General features: G+C 41.2%; 1 protein-coding gene across 1 annotated transcript in view; it reads right to left on the bottom strand.

Annotated features, from left to right (window-relative positions):
* Positions 1-20,324, bottom strand: part of CDK6 (cyclin dependent kinase 6) — a 171,541-nt gene that overhangs the window by 79,168 nt on the left and 72,049 nt on the right. Inside the window, exon 4 of the mRNA XM_024219050.3 lies at positions 14,606-14,773. Within this exon, the coding sequence (XP_024074818.1) occupies positions 14,606-14,773 (168 nt within the window). The remainder of the gene's footprint in view (positions 1-14,605; positions 14,774-20,324) is intronic.

Below are 20,324 nucleotides of genomic sequence, written 5' to 3'. Positions count from 1 at the left end.
ATTGTTCACTCATTCCTAAAGTGACATGGGTCCATCTGGCTACTGTATATGACACTGCTTGTAGTGTGTCATAAATAACAGTACAAATAATTTTTTATAGCATATGGCCAAGTTGCAGTGACCTAGAAAGGTCTATAATTTAATAGGAATTTTTTTGGCTTTACACTGTACACAGGATTCCCCCCCCCCCCCCCCCCCCCAAAACAAAAAGTCTAGTCACATTTATTACAACTTTTTTTTTTTTTAAACAGACTGGTAAAAACTAGTTTTCTGGCACTAGGTTATGTACAGACTTTGGTCCATTTAACAAGGTCAGACTGTTTACTCTTGACCAAATTCTTTCCCACTGTAAAAAGGTACTTTTAAATACCACATTCCAAAACCAGTGCCAGTAAGTCACTGAAGCATATTTTCCCACAAGAACTGATACCATGCACAGGCCCCTCCTTATTTAATTCTTCTAGTGTTTAAATTACATAAGGTGCAGATACTGTTTCATGTCAAAAATTACTTAAAACTACCCATGTCTTTGTTGCGCTGAAACTTGCCAGTCACGAATCCATTAACTTAAAACAGTCCCATGCATTTCAAAGCAACAGTATCCTTTCAAAAAGCTACTAGTGGGAGACAATAAAAGAAAGAAAGGACATCTTTAAGTACAAATTTCAACTGCTGAAGTAAAAGTAAAGCAAGTACAAAATGCTTACATTTGACTTAGGGGCCAGATCCTGCAGTCCGTGTAAACTGGCATAGCCAATGGAACTATGCTGATTTATGCCAGCTGAGGGATTTGGCCTTTATAGCTACTGCAATAGCAATTAAAAAAAAAAAAAGCAAGCCCTTAAAGCACTTTCAAGCAGCTACATTTCCAAAGGTGTTTTTGATTTTACAAAGCCTGAATATATATATGTAAACAAAATAAAAGCAAAATGCCATTACATTAAGAAAGATACATATCTACCTCTGATCCCCTCTGTTTAAATGTTACCCTCAGAGCATGTTTTGAATTATATTTGTTCTTAATGTAAACAAAGCACCTAGATTAACCCTAAATTGCAAACCAGGATATTTAAATTTTCTAGCAATCTTCCTAATTTCAAAGTTGATTTTAAGGAGCTTGGTTTTGTCCTTTCAAATGCAAGATGAAACACAGCACATAAAAATAACTAACCAAATCTATCTCCAAATAAATATGGTTCCAAAAGAACTCCTAAACTCTCAACCTTCCAACTTCTCCCTTACATAGGATGTGGTGCCACTGAAATTACAGCAGTGGTAACAGAAGTACATGTATCCATAATTGCATTGTCATCATCTAATGCCTGCATATTATGCAAAGGACAGAATTATATCTAATGCTATAGATTTTATTTTCCCCTAAATATTATACTTAGCGTACATCAAAAAGTGATGTTCTGTCTAAATGATTTACACCAGAGTTGGTCAAAAGACGCAGAAAAAATTTTCACCAAAAATGTTCAGAATTTTTTTTGTAAATTTTTCAAATATATTGAAAATGTTTGATCAGCTCTAGTATACAGTTCAAGTCATGCCCCATCACCAACACTTTGAGAGCTAAGTTTCATTGAATAATAAAAAGCACTGCCAGAAAAAGCCAGAGTTAATTGTTTTCCAGGCAGAAGGGCCTGTATATATTTTTTCATGAAAAACTACTGATCTCCAAGCGTTGGAACAAACCAAAAGAAGAAAGTTCATCTCCTCCTAGAAAGTGCACATGCCAGCATGCCAAAGTGAATAACATAGATGGTTTATCTTTTCCATGTTGTTTATCAGCTTTGACGGAAGTAAAAGTGACAAGATAAATATTAGCACTTATTCCGGGTATGGTGATGCTGGTATTTCAAGATGTAGTCCTAGAATCCCCTTTGTTATTTCTAACTACAGATTAGTTAAACATACCAAACTAATATGACAAAACTGTAGCCATCTTGAAGGAACATATGGGATGACTGTGAGGTATTTTGGTACCTGTCCATCAACCCAATAGACACAGTTGTATTGTTTTCTCATCCTCTCCAGAAGTACTGTCCTATAGTGATATTTGGATGACATATCACCACTTAGGAAATTTTCAGTTGACTGATGCTCTTGAGATACTTCCTGGATGTATGCTAAACATGATGACCCCTGACAACATTCAATCGTACCTACTGCTTCCAAGCTCATATCTTCTTTTCATAGTAACTGATATATCAAAGAGTCTCCCAGATTCATCAAGCTATCAAAAACACCTAAACTATAACTAAGGCTGTGAGTCTTTCATGGAGGTCACAGTCTTCTGCAGCAGCCAGTCGGGCTGCTTGGGCAGCTGGTCCCAGGTGCTGCCCTGGAGCAGCGGTCCAGGAGCAGCAGCAGTGGGGCCCTGGGCTGCTCCCACCCAGAGCTGCAGCAGCAGCGGCGGGGCCCCAGGCCAACCCCCGCCACACCCCGCCAGTAACAGTGGCAGCAGGGCCCTGCCCCTACTCCCGGAGCAGCAGAGGTGGCGGGTCCCGGGCCACTGCCCCCCCCCCCGAGCAGCAGCAGCGGGTCCCGGGCCATTGTCCCCCCCACCCCGTCCAGTAGCATCATCAGCGGGGCCCCAGCCACCCCACTCCAGCAGTGGCGGGGCCCAGAGTGCTCCCACCCCCACCCAAAGCAGCAGTGTCCGCAGGAGCATCCCCCCCCAGAACCTAAGATTTAGTTAGGGGTATATTTAGTAAAACTCATGGACAGGTCAGGGGCTTGAACTTTTTGTTTATTGCCCATGACCTGTCCATGACTTGTACTAAAAATACCTGTGATTAAATCTTAGCCTTAACTATAACTTTTATTTGAATATGATATACAATACTTTGGCTCAGTTAACTGTATATACAGAGAAAGAATATACTATACCTTCTAAAAATAGAATATCCTTCAACCTATAGCATGATTACCTCTTCCGACCTGAGCAGTTTGTCATCAAGACCCTAAATATTGGCTGTGTCAGGTATCTCTTGGATGCAATCTGGTTTATTTATAAAGAATATGCACATAAAGTCCTGTTTCCCTGAACACAGTGGGAATCAAATAGTTTTTTTCTGCTCGTAGTTCCAATAGTCTTTCCAGCTAGCTGTAAACCCAAAAGCTCTCTCTCTCAGCTTTTTCTCAGGGTGATGCTACGAATACTTCTGTGGCTGTCTCTAGGGCTACCTTCTCTCTCTTTTTCTACTGTGTTTCCCTGCTTCTCTCATACACACATACAGTACCCTCAAACATCAGTCAGTCACCTGCATTTGCATTCAAACGTCTGTCAAACCCCTCTGCCCACATAGCTCAGACAGCCTTGCATATGGCCTGTTTCTTGGACAGTGGCTCTTATTGTTTCAGCTATCTAGACCATAAAGGGGCTTAATTGCTTCTTATAATTTATCTTGAATGATGGTCTGCTGTAACACCCACTAGGCTCAACAATGTTTCACCCAACCCCTAGCACAACAGTATTATTGTAAAACTGGTTTTAGTCCGAAGACTACATTGCAGCACTATCTACTTATGAAAGAGTTAAACAAGTGAATTAAATGAATGACTTCTATTTTGAACAACATGGAGGGTCAGTCATTTGATTAATTTTATACATAGATGTGATGTAATTATACACACACACGCTATGTGGTGGCTTGCTGTGGAATTAATCATTTTGAATGAAAGTAAAACTTGAAACTTGTGAAATTTCATTCACAAAGGTGAAATGAATGAATCTTGTACTAACAGAAGATGCATCTTGTTCATGCCATAATGCATCAATAAAAGTGTGGATTTTTAAAAAAATCAGATGTTTGTTTTGAACATCTCAAGCCTCAGAATTCACAAAGAAATGCATCCCACTAATACCAGTGCTCCTGCATTATTCCTGTGGCAAGCCCCTTCCCTTAATGGTGAAAGTGAAAATGAAACTAAAACAAACACTCCATTGTTAACTACAGAAAACATGCAATTTTGCATTTTAATAAAATAAAAGTAGAATGTGCGCTACTGTGGCGACTGCTGCCAAGACTCCATGGCACCAGAGAACCATTTCTGTTCAAAGGAGATACTGTGACTGGTGGTCTTTTAGGTTTATTCATGTTACATTTTTTCGTAACACTATTTTCTAGATTTATTGGGTGTGTGTTGGTGGTTTTTAGAGGTTTCTGTCGAGAGCAAATATGAGGCCTCTTCACTGCAATGCCACAAAACCTGTTCAGGCCACCACTGTATGTATAATTGACAATATGAGAGGACTGGAACCAGCAATTTATTTTTTACTGTAAGTTATGAAAGAGTATAGCTCTTTCCAAGCTCTGGCTCTGCTATCTATGCTTCTACTCCACTGCAGCTAATGTGATGAACTGTTAAATCAAAACCACTCCCTCAAATATTGGATATTCTACCTCTACCTCTGAACAGCATATGTAAATTCAGACAAAAGAGGCTTGATTCAAAGGTTGTTCCAGGACTGGTGCATGTGTGTAAATAAAACCAATTACGCTACCCAGATCCATGTCACTGATTTCTCCTCCACTGGAAGCCGACCTGCAAGGCCCTGGACCTGTGCTATTGACTGACAGATGGGCAACCACAATAAACAGAGGAAAATGGGATGAAATTAAGAATGGGAAAATATAGGTTGGATATCAGGAAAACTTTCTGAAAGCGAGATGTATAATGCTTTGGAATAGTCTCCCAATAGAATCGATGGAAGTCCTGTTGCTTGGCATATATACAGCTAAAATGTGACAAAACAACACTAGACAATATATAATAATCAACAATCTTGCACTGACACACAGATGGGCTGGGCAATCTACCAGATCTCTTCCACTCCTACCATCTATTGATTCCATTAAACTGAAGCTGTTAGCCATTCTCCACCAGTAACACTACACATCTACATTTTAGATGAGTAAGCATAATTTCTCCAACTGAAACTACAGCAGGGAATTTCAGTAAGTAAATTCTGAAGCTGGAATTTGGCCAGGACCTAGAAAAATTAGGGCTACCTCCTCTACTCTTGCAAAAGGTGCCAGAGCCTCAATTTTATTATGTCCCATTCAAAGATGTCACCTGCAGCAGCAGTGTGCCCTCTAGCACCACGCGGGAATTCTGGTGTAGCACTGATTCAGATAGAAGAATGCCATTTAAATGACTCACCAACATCACTTCCTGTAACAATCTGAGGTCTCCAATCCAAGTACCAACTAGGCCCAACCCTGCTTATCTTAATAGCTCTGATAAGATCACAACCTGAGGCAGCATGAGTGCTGGCTGCTAGGGTTATTTTAGAGTTTTAGGAATGGGTTTAGAATTATGTGGAAACAGTTTTGTAATTACACAGCTTGAGAGCCTGTCAAACAATCATATTGCTTTTATAATCTCAACCACCTCAAAAAACAGTCATTTACCTCTTAAGCTAGATGTAAAGCAATTTAAAACAACATAAAAACAATTTGTATAGAACAGTTTTAAATAACGTTTTTCCTGGACTGCACAACAGTTTCATAAGAGAAAACAATACAGTAAAAAGACAGGCCACACAACAGCGGAGCTATTTTTTATAGTAAAGAGACAAAAATACAATAACCTGAGTTTATACATTTTTTCCAGCTAGGTTAACACAGACTCCCATTCTTTCAACAGAGATTACATATTAGAACAACAATGTGAAAAAATATAATTCAATCCTGATACCATTAGTAACAATTTAAAAAATCTCTGATCTTATGTCCTTACCAGTGAAAGAAAGAAAATGAAGGGAAGCAGGGGGGAAGGAAAGCAAAGAATATTTCATTACAACTTTACTTTTGGACCAGTGTCTGAAGCTTGTCTATACCAGATACTTTTCTGCACAAGTGTAGGTGCACTGGGCTGCTTACTAACCCAGGGTGGGCTGCATTGGGATAAGTCATTTTTTACACCAGTGCAGTGCATCTACACTACAGGTTTGCATTTGGGAGGGACAGCTCAGTGGTTTGAGCACTGGCCTGCTAAGCCCAGGGTTATGAGTTCAATCCTTGAGGGGGCCACTTAGGGTTCTGGGGCAAAATCAGTACTTGGTCCTGCTAGTGAAGGCAGGGGGCTGGACTCAATGACCTTTCGGGGTCCCTTCCAGTTCTAGGAGATAGGATATCTCCATATATTAGATTAGGTGCAGCGCACTAATGCAAAAAAAACACCCCAAGTCAGTGTGGAGAAGCCCAGTGATCCTAGTCCATATCCCCCATTAGCTCCAGCTTCCATGCAGCAATTTTGTTGACATAACACATATTCTTACATAGAGCCAGTTTGCTTGTTTACTGTCAAGTAATTCACTTTCTATGAAAGGCTAACTGAAAGGCTTTTTACATTTCAAGATAAACCTGGGACTGAATCAGAGCAGAGAGCTGCATTCTCTGCATTCCTTAGATGGCTTTCAGGGTTAGCCGTGGTATCAGCTGTAATGATAGAAGTATAGGACCCTGAACCAAGGTCTTGGCAGGTAGGGAATTAAAAATATGTCAGATATTTTGTTTGAAAATGTATTTGGTAAAGATGCTCGAATTTTTTTTCCCAAAAACTCAAATAAAATAACAAACTTTAAGATCCTAAAGCAGTAACTTAACAACTATGCCCCAGATTTAAAAAATTCAGTGGGAGCTGCTGCATTTTGAAAAGCTGCTGCTGCTTTTCAAAATCAGGCCACTTATTTTAGGTTCCTAAATATGGACTCAGGAGACTAATTTTAGGGCCCATTTCTGAAATTACTGGCCTATCACAATATTTTCTCTCTCTCATGTTTATGTACTCTCTCTCTCTTTCTGTATATACACAATTGGCCCCTCTGCCAAATTTCAAATTCTTTAAGATTCTCAACTTGGGCACCCAAAATCTCTAGTTATATTTCAAACTGTAGGCACTTCCTATGTGATTTTGGGGAAGACTGTCATAATGCATATGAGCAAATGCAACCTTTATTCTAGCATTTCCTAGCTCTTGCGTGCTTGACTTTTCAACATAAATAACACTCTTTTAACAAAATTGTTTATATATTTGTAAGTGTGTGTGTATATATCACTGTATCAGCCTTAGATAAAACGGTCACTGACCTGAACAATCTATTCTTTTCATTATCTTTTGTGAAGGTGAAGCATGAAGTAGGACCGGTCTATCTAGGTGTGACCTTAGATCGCACACTGAGTTACCATGCCCACCTGAAGAAGACAACAGCTCAAGTTAAGATGCGCAACAATCTTCTTAGCAAACTGGCAGGTTCGTCATGGAGTGCTCGTGCTCCAACTTTGTGGATGTCAGCTCTTCCACCTCGTATTCGGTGGCAGAGTACTGCGCACCAGTTTGGAGTCGATCGTCACACGCCAAACTGGTGGATATGCACTTACATGCCACCATGCGTATCATCTCCAGCACCCTGCATCCAACTCCACTCCCATGGCTTCCAGTTCTGAAAAATATTGCTCCTCCTCCTATCAGACAAGAGGTTGCCACTGGCAAGTTACTGAAGAAAGTACACCTCTACCCCGATATAACACTGTCCTCGGGAGCCAAAAAATCTTACCACATTATAGGTGAAACAGCGTTATATCGAACTTGCTTTGATCCACCGGACTGCGCAGCCCCACCCCCCCGGACACTGCTTTACCGCGTTATATCCGAATTCATGTTATATCGGGTCGCGTTATATCAGATTAGAGGTGTACGTGCCAACTCAAGCCTGCCGCTGCACAATGACCTTTTTAAACCACCAGCTGCATGTATGCCGTCATGTCACCCATTATGGTCTCATCTGCCACACCAGGATGTTTGGGCGGAAACACTCTGGCGAGAGGAATGGATATCTGTTATAATCCCCAACCAGTCCCTCATCACAGATCCCACAATTTGCCCACCTGGTTTTGACCTGCCCCGTTGTCCAGACCGGACAAGGTCTTTGTGCAGCCAACCAGTATCGCTGGGGCCTTCGTGACAGCCCTTTGTGCAGCTGTGGCACAACACAGATGATGACGCACATTGTCGATGAATGCCTGATGACTAGGTTCAGCGGTTTCCCAGAAGAACTGCATCATGCCACTGAAGATGCCATCACTTGACTTGACGACTATGCACACGCTAAATAAAATTATCTTTTGTGTACAGACCCAAGCCACATGACCCACAACAGCCAACATGAGTTTACTTAATCTAGCTATATATCTCAGATTATTTTGAAGTATCAGCCAGAAGTTTTGATATCATCTTACTGAAAATGATTTTTATTCTTAAAATGACTCTGGAGATACATCACTCAATATATTTCTCATTATCAAGTGCATGCAATGGAAAGAACCTCCCTGGGCAATGTTTAAGAGAACGCACTCCAGATTCCTTCAGCTGCCCTGTGTCTGCACTATGAGAAATTAACTCTTCCTGGACAAAACCTGAGTTACAGGGTTTTTTGTGGAGAACTCTGTAGTGGTAGGGAGGGAGGACTGAATTCAACCCTTCAGCCTGTGGGCCAGCTGTGTGACTGCAGCTTAAACCAAGTTGCATCCATTGGCAACTAACTATGCTAGCATAATGGATGATGCAACCTCTGCAGGGATTTTAGACTGATGAATCTGTGAAATCATGGATCCAGTAGCTCTTCTTTTGATCATATCCCAATGTTTCCTTCTTCAGCCTGCCTATTCAAGGCCAGCTCAGAGCACCCTCCGGGACAGACAGGGAGAGAGTTCCCTGCACAGCCTCTGTGCCTGCACCCCTAATCTGTAAAGGGTATAGCAGGGCTGTAAAGCGGATCCTCCATAATTGGGTGAATATCATGGATGTTGAAGATGAAAGCAATAAGTATAATTAATTTTTGTAAGGAAAGGAAACCAGAAAAGAAACCAACTGCTTTGGAGGTTAATTGGGTAATTACCTTATTGCTAAAGATGAAGATACTGTACTATGAAGAAAAAAGAAAATCTCCACTATATGGAGTTATAAAGGATAGTTTCCAACAGATACCAGATTATCCTTCCAACTGGCACTGTGATTTCAGCCATTTAGTTCTGGATAATCTGAAATAACTACACACGATACAATTTAAAATCTTCTAGGTGAAATTGAGAGGCTTGCATTTACAGGACTGTTGATTATCCCAGATTTTGGGGGAAAACACACAACAACTTTAGATAAGCAACCAGTTACAATCATACTGCATTCCTGGGTAAACACAATCTTTCGACAGCACTCCAGAATTCAACAGCACATATTTTGATTCTCTGGACATTCATCTGTGACTCATTTTCCTTTGGAGGGCCAACCGGGTGGACTGAAGAAAAGTGCTGAGCTACAGAACTGGAGCTCTGAGTTCAAGACTAGGTATCTCCTCACAAAAGCTATGACTGCGAGAACCAAAGCAGTTTTGCTCCCATATTAGAGTGGGTGAGGTAATGTCTTTTATTGGACCAACATGAAAGAGACAAGCTTTTGAGTTACAAAGAGCTCTACAACACTAGCTCCCATATGTCAGTGGTAAGAAGCTTTACATTCTTCAACAAAATACAAGATGACAGTCATCTCAGACAAACAACAATCATGGGGTCTAAAAAGTATGTTTTTCTGCCTGGGCTATAGGAGAGAAAAATAAATGAAGGCAGGAGTCCCTCTTTCTCAGAGCCCAGATTTCAGCTGTAATTCAGCAAGCTACTTAAGCATGTGCCTAATTTAACTGCAATGGGACTACTTACGTGTTTTGTGTGAGAGGATTCCACAGTATAAATGATATCTGTATGGGTTTCAGGGGAAACAGAGCACCAGGATGTGGTGGCCAAAAAAACAAGGAACCAAAAGAAAAAGAAACTCTCATTTGCCCTTATTGTGTCCAGTCTCCAAAATCATCTATTAGTTCAGATGAGAGCTTACACCCATATTATTTACTAAACAGGTGGTATTTATTAGCATCTTACAATGCAGTATTGGGTAGAAAACAGAGAAGCACTCATTCCTCTTTGGAATGGGATATTTTCTATCTTTTTTGTTATTATTTTTGTTGCTGTAACTAATTTATATATTTATTTTTTACAAAGTAAGCCCAGTTAGTGAAAATTATTTTATGCTCCCTTGCCACTATACCAACAAAATGAAATCCAAGTTGCTGCATGATGTGACTTGTAAACCATTTGTGCTGAAATGACTGCCAGGAAATGGATGGAAAATCTTTATCCTGAAGAAACACTCAAATAAAACGCTGGCATAATCTGAAAATGTTCACTGAAAGTGAGAATTGGGTTTTTAAAATTCTCAATCTCTTCAGCTGATCCCAGTATAACAATTTAGTGCATTAGCAGAGAAACTGATTTTTTTTCCCCCTCTTACTTTGAGCAAATCTGAAAATAAGATTTTTTTAAAGGAAAAAGGCAAAATAAAACCATTTTGTTTGCATTTTAGGGAGGAAAAAAGTCAGCAGCTCTGCCATCTAATCTAAGCCACACGTTTTCAAAAAGGCTACTATCAGTGTTTTACAAACACTAGTCTCTTGCCAGTTTTGCTTCATTTTTTTGGAGTTAGGTCATGATTTAAAATCTTGACATTCTCAGCTCGGGCTAGACACTGTGATCACAATTAGATGTGCTCATCTCACTTTGCCTTCTGATACCCAGCAATTCATAGATATTTAGGCAATCAGCTGGCAACAAAGAGGGATATTAACAGATTCTGAATACTGACTGGCCTATTTTTTCTTTATAATGTAGCCCCTACCATTTTCATTTGTGTATCCTAATAGACACCTGTCCCTCTGTATAGGGCAAGTTTGCCTAAACTAGAATTTAGTGTCCATTTTTCTGAACCACAGAGAAAAGCAACAGCTCATTTACTTATCCATTTAACTCTAAAATTACATAACCATATCAACCCCTCTTCTCCCTTCAACCCTCGCTGCATCTCTTGTTATCACAAAGCCTATTCAAAAGGCTCCCAAGAGCCAAGACCAACAGTAAGACAATCTAACTTCATGTGAAACTGAAAGGCTGATTCATTCTCCCCCATCCGAGAAAAAGACCAAACATGATTCTTTCTAGTGCTGTTATTTCAGATCTGTATCACTTCTTGGTTTGATCACAGCTGGGACTAGTGTTCTGCCCCCTAAACATGTGTTACGTTATCCTGAACGTTTTATTCATTTACTGGAGGAGGTATCAAGAGATTTCTTCTTTAAATGACAGCCCGATGCCCAAGGGACTGACCTGCCAGAAGAATTCTTTAGCATTGTGGAAGTAACTAGCTACCACAGAAAAACTGCTTTGAAGTTACTCATTTGCGGCACCCAATGAACTAGGGTTGTGCCAGTTCTTTTTACTGGATTACTTTCATGGCAAGCTCTTTTTGTCCATCTGAAGAGTTCCTTTGTGACCAAAGAATGTGGATGTATCTTGGGACTGATTTGATACTTCAAAAGATGATTCTTGTAGCTTATCTTGCTGTAAGCTCTCTGCTGAAGGAAATGATGCAGAGTTCTCATGTCACTGGATCAGAGTGATAGCTCCTACAATGTACTTCTATCATCTGACTGTGCATGGTATTGCTTTTATGTACGGTATTCCAAACCATACCCCTACAGTGTAGGAATTTTATTAAATTGACACACTGCTAGAGGGTTCTTGGTTACCATATTTTACCGTTAGAGAAAGGAACACTCCCCTCAAAGACTGAAACTTCAGGCCACATCTTGGTCCCACTGAAGTCAATGGAAGACCAGGGGTGAAGAGGAGGAGGGGGTTAAAAGTTTTATTCATGTCCTGAATTTTAATGGAAGAAACAATGCATAACAAATGACACACCACGTCACTGAAACACAGATAAAGTCCATCATCTAGACTAAAACGTGTGAGCTAACACGTATTAAGTAACGTGTATTAAACACCATTTATTACCTAGTTTAGACAAAGACAGTGATGTTTAAAATCATGTTAGATGGTCATGTTATAAACGAGGCTCCCCACTAGGTTACAGCATAATCAGCCAACATCTATGCCCGGTGTTAAGCAGTGTTTCAAATTACCTATTCTATATTTTGAAGTTGTATCAGTATCACTATTTGAGTGAGGGATATGATTTACCAAAATAATTATACCAGTAGAAGCCCTAGTGTGCACACCATTATACCAGCATAAAGGTGCTGGTATAGCTTATTCTTCTTCCCAGGAATAAGCTATACTGGTATAAGCACTTTTATACTGGTACAATAGTTACCACTCTAGGGGGACTGTACCACATTAACAATATAAATATAGTAAAAGTGGTACAATTTTTATGTGTAGACAAGATCCTAATCTAGACAGACCCTTTGTCTACAGTAAGGGCTGAATCGTGTTTAAAACCATGTAAATACATATTAGCTAATGAGTTTTTAACACCACCCATTTTAGCAGTCTGGACAAACCAAATATTAAATGTCACCTCTTTCTATTTCACCCAGGAGTGCTGACAATGGGCGAATACAGGCAGGTTTCAATGCATTCTTGCCTTAGCAAATGAGTTCTGTTCCTTGGGCTTCTGATCCCTTGCTTCTATTCCTCTGGCAGAGTTCATGACTACAGAAGAATCCTTGATTTGCTTAGTACATGGCTATTTCCTTCTTTTATAGACTATTTTAAAAAACCTACTGGCACTCCCCACAATTTCAGATGGATGCAGTTTCCATTTATGGTTCAGTGGAAAGAGATATTGGGGCTGTGACTGTTTCTGATTGACATATAAACAGTTATTGCAAGTTCAAGGAGAACCTATCCCCCTACCCCCTTTCTTTAATACTTCCAAGAGTCTGATCCAGTGCCCACTGAAGTCAGTGGAAAGATTCCTATTGTCTTCAGAGGACTTTGGATCAATCCTTAAGAGACGTTCTACAGGCAATGAAAAAAAAAAAAAAAAAACAGCACAGCGACTTGCCAGTCTGCACATGTCTGAAGTGCAGAAGATACTTCCCTCTGTTTAATAACATGTTGATATGATTTTCTGTTTCTTCCTGTCTTCATTCATGCTGAAGCAGGAAACCAGACTAACATTCTGTCATGCTTTACAAATGTGGTAGGGCTCTTGCAGTTTGTACTGTTACGGGCTGGGTGAAATCTTGTTATAGGCGGAGTTAACATCTCTTTAAACTGATGTGTGAATGACTCCCCCATTTAAGAGAGATCGGGCGGGTGAAGAGTAATATATTTTATTGGACCAACTTCTGTCCTGAAGAAGAGCTTTGTTTAAGCTCAAAAGCTTGTCTCTCTCACCAACAGAAGCTGGTCCAATAAAAGATATTACCTCTCCCACCTTGTCTCTCTCATATCCTGGGACCAACATGGCTACAACACTGCATCCCCCATTTAAATCAGTTGTACTAAGAGACAGTTAAGGGGCCACACCTAAAACAAAGCCTAATAGAGTCTGTCCAGAAACTAGTACCAGTGGGTGGAGGGTTTAACTGGGTATTCTAACCAGATGCGGGCATAGGGAGTTTGGGAGAGGAGACACAGAAAATGTGAACAGGTAAGAACAGACTGAGTGGGAGAGAGAAGCATATCTGACCCTGGAAGAAACTGGGGATAGGTTTTTTGGGTCAGGGATGCAGGCTGAAAAGACTTTGGTTCTGTGAGCAAAAGAAGCTATTTCCTGCTATTTGATCCCCTCTGAGTTCACAAATGCAGGACTTTGTCCATTCTTTGTGCATAAACAAAACTGCATGAAAGAAATACCTATCACCAATTTCTACTCCCAACTGGACTATCCACAGGGCCCCACATTTTGATTAGCTGCTCGGGACGAAAAGGGGCAACAATAGCAATGGATTACTTTTTATCAACAAGATCTGGATGAATTTATAAAATAAAATATGTAAATGTAATGTATATTACTTTCAGTTTCTTTCCTTAGCAATCCTACCTTTCCTGTCCTAAGTATAAGTGACACTGCCCTAGTAGATATGGCACTCAGGATGGCAAAGGGAAACAATAGAGCTAACAAGCAGAACACAAAACCAAACTAATACTGCTGTGAGAAACTAACAACAATACCTAACAGGTAGCACATTTAATCTTCAATGCATTTATAATCACTCACTCACTAATTGTCACAACTGAGAAGTATGGGAGTAAGAAGTATAATCCACATTTACACATACGGAAAAATGGCAAGATTAAGAGTGGGATTTTCAAAAGTACCAATGTGATTTAGGAGCAAGACAATAGGACTTGTTCTCTTAAATAACTTCAGCACTTTTGAAAATCATACCATACTCGGCTGGCCCAAGGCTATATACAAAGAGAGTCAGTATAACAACTGGAATTAGAACTTGGGAGCTCCCGGCGCACTATCCTATGCTTAAAAAACCAGTCCATGCCTCAGCCCTACTAATCAGTCATTATGTAATTCAGACCCAGTCATCAGTAATAGATTACGTTTACAAAGTAACCAAAGCAACTACTCAATCCTAATTGGAAAGCTATTTTTCTTTGCACACACAAGTGATCTAAAATGGAGAGGGTTTAAAAGCACAGTTATAACTCTCAGGATCCATTGACTATATTAATATAGGGAATAGAGCATATTACTGAGGGTAAAATAGCATTCTGAAACTTACTACTGAGGTCAGAGCCATCTGAAAACTGTAGATTCGTGCAAGGCCAAAGTCAGCTAATTTTATCTGCCCACTGCTTGTCACGAGGATATTTTGTGGTTTCAGATCACGGTGCACCACTCGGTGTGAATGCAGAAAATCCAGCCCTCGCAACAGTTGAAGCATCATGTCCTAAACACAAACAGCAAATAGTAATCAACACAAGGTGGCAAATAAACAAAGTCTCACATCTGCAAAATGAAGTTAAATAACTATTGACTTGAATATGTGTACAAGACACAAAAGTGCCTATTAACATAAAACAGACAGGATGTTGCTAGAGCCAGCTGATTTGAACAGGTGTACTTACAAAGGTAATTATAATTTCTAGTTGAATTATTTGAACAAATTATTTGATGTTGAGAAATAGAAGTGTGAAGACCAATCAATACATGTTAAAGAAATTATAGATCAAAATTCTGTAGTGTAGCAAAAGCATGCACATAAACCCCCAAAACAACTTCAAGAGCAAATTATCTAGGTCAGAGGCTGGCAAAGCAGCTGTTCTTCACTCAGACTCAAGCCACCTAGTACATAACTGAAGGAGAAGGATGCCCATCAAATAAATGTGTGCCTGGTCCTTTCCCACTGAAGTCAATGGGAGCCTTAGCATTGACTTCACTGGACACAGGATTGGGCTCTATATGAGAATACTAACCCTTAGCTAATTGGCACTGTCAAAATTGTCGTTTTATATTCAATCTACTGTATAAAATTTACAAAATATGTCAGGGTCTGTCTTTTGCTCTGTGTTTGTGTAGCGCCTGGCACAGTGGGATCCTGGTCCATGACTAAGGCGTCTATGCACTACGGCAGGGGTAGTCAACTTTTTTTTTTGTCAAGGTCCAAATTTATTGGTCAAGGTTTAGTCAAGGTCCAGACTCCAGAGAAAATAATAAAAAATAACAACAATAATGATAATAATTAGTAAATAAAAAGATTTCAGGGCCTGTTCAAAAGCGTCTGGATTTTGGTCGTGGTCCATCTATTGACTACCCCTGCACTACGGTCACACAAATAATAAGGTTTCACTTTTTTGCTTTCCATATAACATAGTTATAGTGACACAATATTTTATAACATTTTCAGTGTTAAAAAGAAACTTTGTTATTGGTGTTCATTAGGCATTGTTTTACAACAGTCACAATAACACAAAAGCAAGGAATCAACCAACAAATACTTCTCAAAACACAAACACTAGAAATCCAAGAATTTAAAAATTCAAGGGAAAGCATTAACAAAAAAATCACATCTGAAAACTGTGTACCTAGCATTGCTACAGGTAATTTCTAAGGTCACTAATAAGTAAAAGGAATAAATTTTTCAGGTTCTTTATTTTGTGCATTTGACAGCAATTTGTGTAAGTCAGTTTCATTGTCTTGGTGGTCCTATATGCCCTTCCCCAGGCCCTCCAGGAAGGTATTTACCAGTGACATTAGCAACAAAACTGAAACTGAAGAAGTAGATGGGAGGAGTGTATAGAGACAAAGGGGAGGAGAGGTGAGCTGAGCATGCTTAGTGTTGTTGCTCTGGGGTGCACCCAAAAGTTCCTTCTAAACATAATCAGGGGAGCAAACTCCCCCCCGCCCCGACATTTAAAAAAAAAAGGATACAAAACTTCAGCGCATATTGCTGAAAGGTAGCACTATCAGAAAATTACAATGATGACCACCCACAATTACCCCTTCTCCACCAACCGTCATAAGAAAATAGAATAATCTGGCTAGAAACCCAACAAGGGACAAAACCACACTCTTGACCATTATACTGATGGCTTCAGGAAAAAAATTGACTGTGAAATGCTTAACAAACATCATATCCACCACAATCTCTCCACTACCAAGAGGACAGCTACACAGTCCCTGAAATCCAACTACCAAATAGTGATCAAACCAGCAGACAAAGAGCCACCATCATAGTCCTCAACTGTGATGACTACATTAACAAGGCCAAGTGACAGCTCTCCAATATCACCTACTATATAGAACTCAAAGACACAACATCACCACCACTACATTTTATCTAGGAATTTAAGGATATCATCAAATCTTTCCCCAAACAACTCCAAGAGAAACTCTACAACCTCATCCCACATGAACTCCTCAGGGACCTTCTACATGCTTCCCAAGGTGCACAGACAAGGAAACCGAGGCAGACCCATCGTATCTGGCCACAGCACTCTTACTGAAGGAGTATTGGGACTCATAGGAACCATCTGCCAACCACTCACCACACAAAGGGCCAGCTTCCTCCAGGACACAATTGACTTCCTCCAAAAACTCCACAACATTAACAGGCTCCCTCAGAACACCATCCTTGCCACCATGAATGTCTCAGTCCTGTACACCAACATCCCTCACAATGATGGCATTGCTGCCTGTCTCAAATATTGACAAGATAATGAACAACCCAGAGACATCCACCCCAAACAATAGTCAAATTCCTCAATTTCATCCTTACCCATAACAATTTTACATTCAACAACACTTTGTCCAAATCATGGGAACAGCCATGGGTACCAGGATGGCTCCCCAATATGCCAACCTCTTCATAGACCATCTTGAAGAAGAATTTCTGGACAAATGCACCATGAAACCGATGATATACCTGAGATATATCAATGATATTTTCATCCTCTGGACAGACAACCTAAATTCCCTTACAGATTTCCTCCACAACTTCAACAACCACCCCCTGTCCATTAAACTCTCTCTAGAACACTCTCACACTAGCATCTGCTTCCTGGACACCTTGATCAGCTTCAACAATGGAACTCTACAGACAACTATGTACAAGAAACCCAGAGGATCACCACACCTACCTCCACAGATCCAGTAGCCACCTCAAACACACCCAGAAATCTGTTACCTACGGCCAGGCATGCAGATATCACAGAATATGCTACGAGGGCAAAGTTAAAGACCTTAACACACTTAAAACCATCTTTACCAAACAAGGACACTCCACCAAAGAAGTAGATCGCATCATGAATGGGACACACAAATACACCAAGAAAACCTGCTTCAATACAGAAATAAACCCCCCTCCGAGCGCAGATCTCAGTTGTCACCTACTACCCCATACTGGAACCCATAGGAAGTATCAAACAATTATCACCCATAATTGATGGGAACCCCATCCTGAAATAAATCTTTCCTGAACCTCTTCTTCTGGCCTTCAATCCCCCACCATCCTCCCGTAACCTCTCCAAGCTCATCATCAGAAGCAAACCCCCACAAATCAGGACACATCAACTCAAGCAGCACCAGACCCTGCCAATACAACAGATGCAAAACCTGTAGACCTAACTCTACTGCTACCATGATCAACATCCTCCTGCTACCCTCACAACAAACCTTTCAAAATCCACGGGTCCTATACATGCCTAGCACAATGAGTGCTGTACCTCATCCAGTGCACTAAATGCCCCAATAATAACTATGTGGGTGAAATCACACAATCACTATGCCCTCAAATGAACTCTCACAGAAAAATGATAGACAAAAATACCACATCACCTGTGGGTGAACACTTTTCACTGAACAATCACTCTATATTTGACCTCTCAGTCCTCACCTTGCACAACACCTTCAAAAGATGAACTTGGGATCTTAAATTCATAATTTTACTAGACACCAAAAATCATGGACTGAATAGATACACTTATTACAACAATCTATAACCCACTTAACCCAACCCCCAGCTTTTTCCCCCTTTTCCTCTATGACTGAAGAGGTGTTAACAGGCCCCTTCACCTTGAATGGTCCCGTGAAATGTGTTAACCACTTACGCTAAACTATCAGTTCCACCTTGTATTTAGTTGTGACACTCTGAAAAAGCTCTGTGTAAGCTCAAAAGCTTGTCTCTCTCACCAATAGAAGTTGGTCCAATAAAATATATTATCTCACCCACCTTCTCTCTCTAACTTTTACATAGGTCTTCTGACCTTGAAAATGTAATACAGAATTCATGGATTGATACATTTTAAGGCTCGATGGGATCAGTATGATCATTTAGTCTGACCTCCTGCATACACAATAATTGCCCATAATTTCTGTTTGACTTATAATAGCTCTCATAAAAACATCAGCCTCGGTTTAAAGACTTAAAGTGACAGAAAATCTACCATGTCTTTAGGTAAGTTGTTCCAATAGTTAACTACCCTTATTTCCAGTCTGAATTAGTTTAACTTCACCTTCCAAACACAGAGGTTTGTTCTGTCTTTGTCTACTAGGTTCATGAGCCCTTTACTATCAGAAATCTCTTCCTTGTGTAGATGCTGGTAGACAATGATCAAGTCACCTCTTAACCTTCTGTTAGATAAACTAAGGAGACCGAGTTTCTTAACTCTCTCACTGTAAGGCATGTTTTTCAGACCTCAAATCATTCTTGTGCCTCTTTTCTGAACCCTTCCAATTTTTCAACAACCAGAACTGGACACAGTATTCCAGTAATGAACTCACTAATGCTGTATACAAGGGTAAAACCATCTCCTTACTCCTACTTGACATTCCACTACTTATATACCCAAAGATCCCATTCACCTTAGCTACAGCAAGGGTGGGCAAACTGGCCCGACAGTTGTTTTAATCCGGCCCTCAAGCTCCCACTCCGGCACTCCAGCTGGGGATAGGGTGACCACACAGCAAGTGTGAAAAATCGGGACAGAGGGTGAGGGGTAATAGGAGCCTATATAAAAAAAAGACCCAAAAATCGGGACTGTCCCTATAAAATCGGGACATCTGGTCACCCTAGCTGGGGAGCAGGGTCGGGGACCACTCTGCACAGCTCCCAGAAGCAGTGGCATGTTCCCCCTCTGGCTTCTATGCATAGAAGCAGCCGGGGGGCTCTGCTCCACACGTTGCCCCCACCCCAAGCGCCGCCCCTGCAGCTCCCATTGGCCAGGAAGTGCGGCCAATGGGAGCTGCGGGGGCAGCACCTGCGGATGGTGCAGCATGCAGCAGAGCCGCCTGGTTGCGCATCCAAGTAGGAGCCGGAGAGGGGACATGCCACTGCTTTCGGGAGATACTTGAGGTAAGCGCCACCCGGAGCCTGCAATAACAAATACGCCCCAACCCTCTGTGCCCGAACCCTCTGCCCCAGCCTGCCCTCCAAACCACTCGGTCCTAGCCCGGAGCACCCTCCTGCACCCCTCCCCCTTATCCCCAGGCCCACCCCCGAGCCTGCACCCCCAGCCGGATCCCTCACCCCCCCATGCCCCAACTCCCTGCCCCAGCCGTGATCCCCCTCCCGCCCTCCGAACCCCTTGGTCCCAGCCTGGAGTACACTCCAAACCCCTCATCCCCAGCCCCATCCCAGAGCCTGCACCCCCAGCCAGAGCCCTCACGCCCCCGCAGTCCACCTTCACTGCCCCAGCCCGGAGCCCCTCCTGCACCCTGAACTCCTCATTTCTGGCCCCACCGCACAGCCTGCACCCCAGCCCCAGCCCACACCCCCTCCTGCACCTCAACCCCAATTTTGTGAGCATTCATGGCCCTCCATACAATTTCCATACCCAGATGTGGCTCTCGGGCCAAAAAGTTTGCCCACCCCTGAGCTACATATAACACAGGAAACTAATATCTTGTTGATTATTTATCATTACTCCGAAGTCCTTTTTAGTGTCACTGCTTTCCAGGATACTGTCTCCCATCTTGTAAGTATGATCAACATTCTATAGTAG

This window comes from Terrapene carolina, unplaced genomic scaffold (assembly GCF_002925995.2).
Source record: "Terrapene carolina triunguis isolate 2854851 unplaced genomic scaffold, T_m_triunguis-2.0 Scaffold84, whole genome shotgun sequence".
Classification (NCBI taxonomy): Eukaryota; Metazoa; Chordata; order Testudines; family Emydidae; genus Terrapene; species Terrapene triunguis.
The sequence above is the reverse complement of the archived record's forward strand: the minus strand, read 5'-3'. Positions and strand labels throughout refer to the sequence as shown.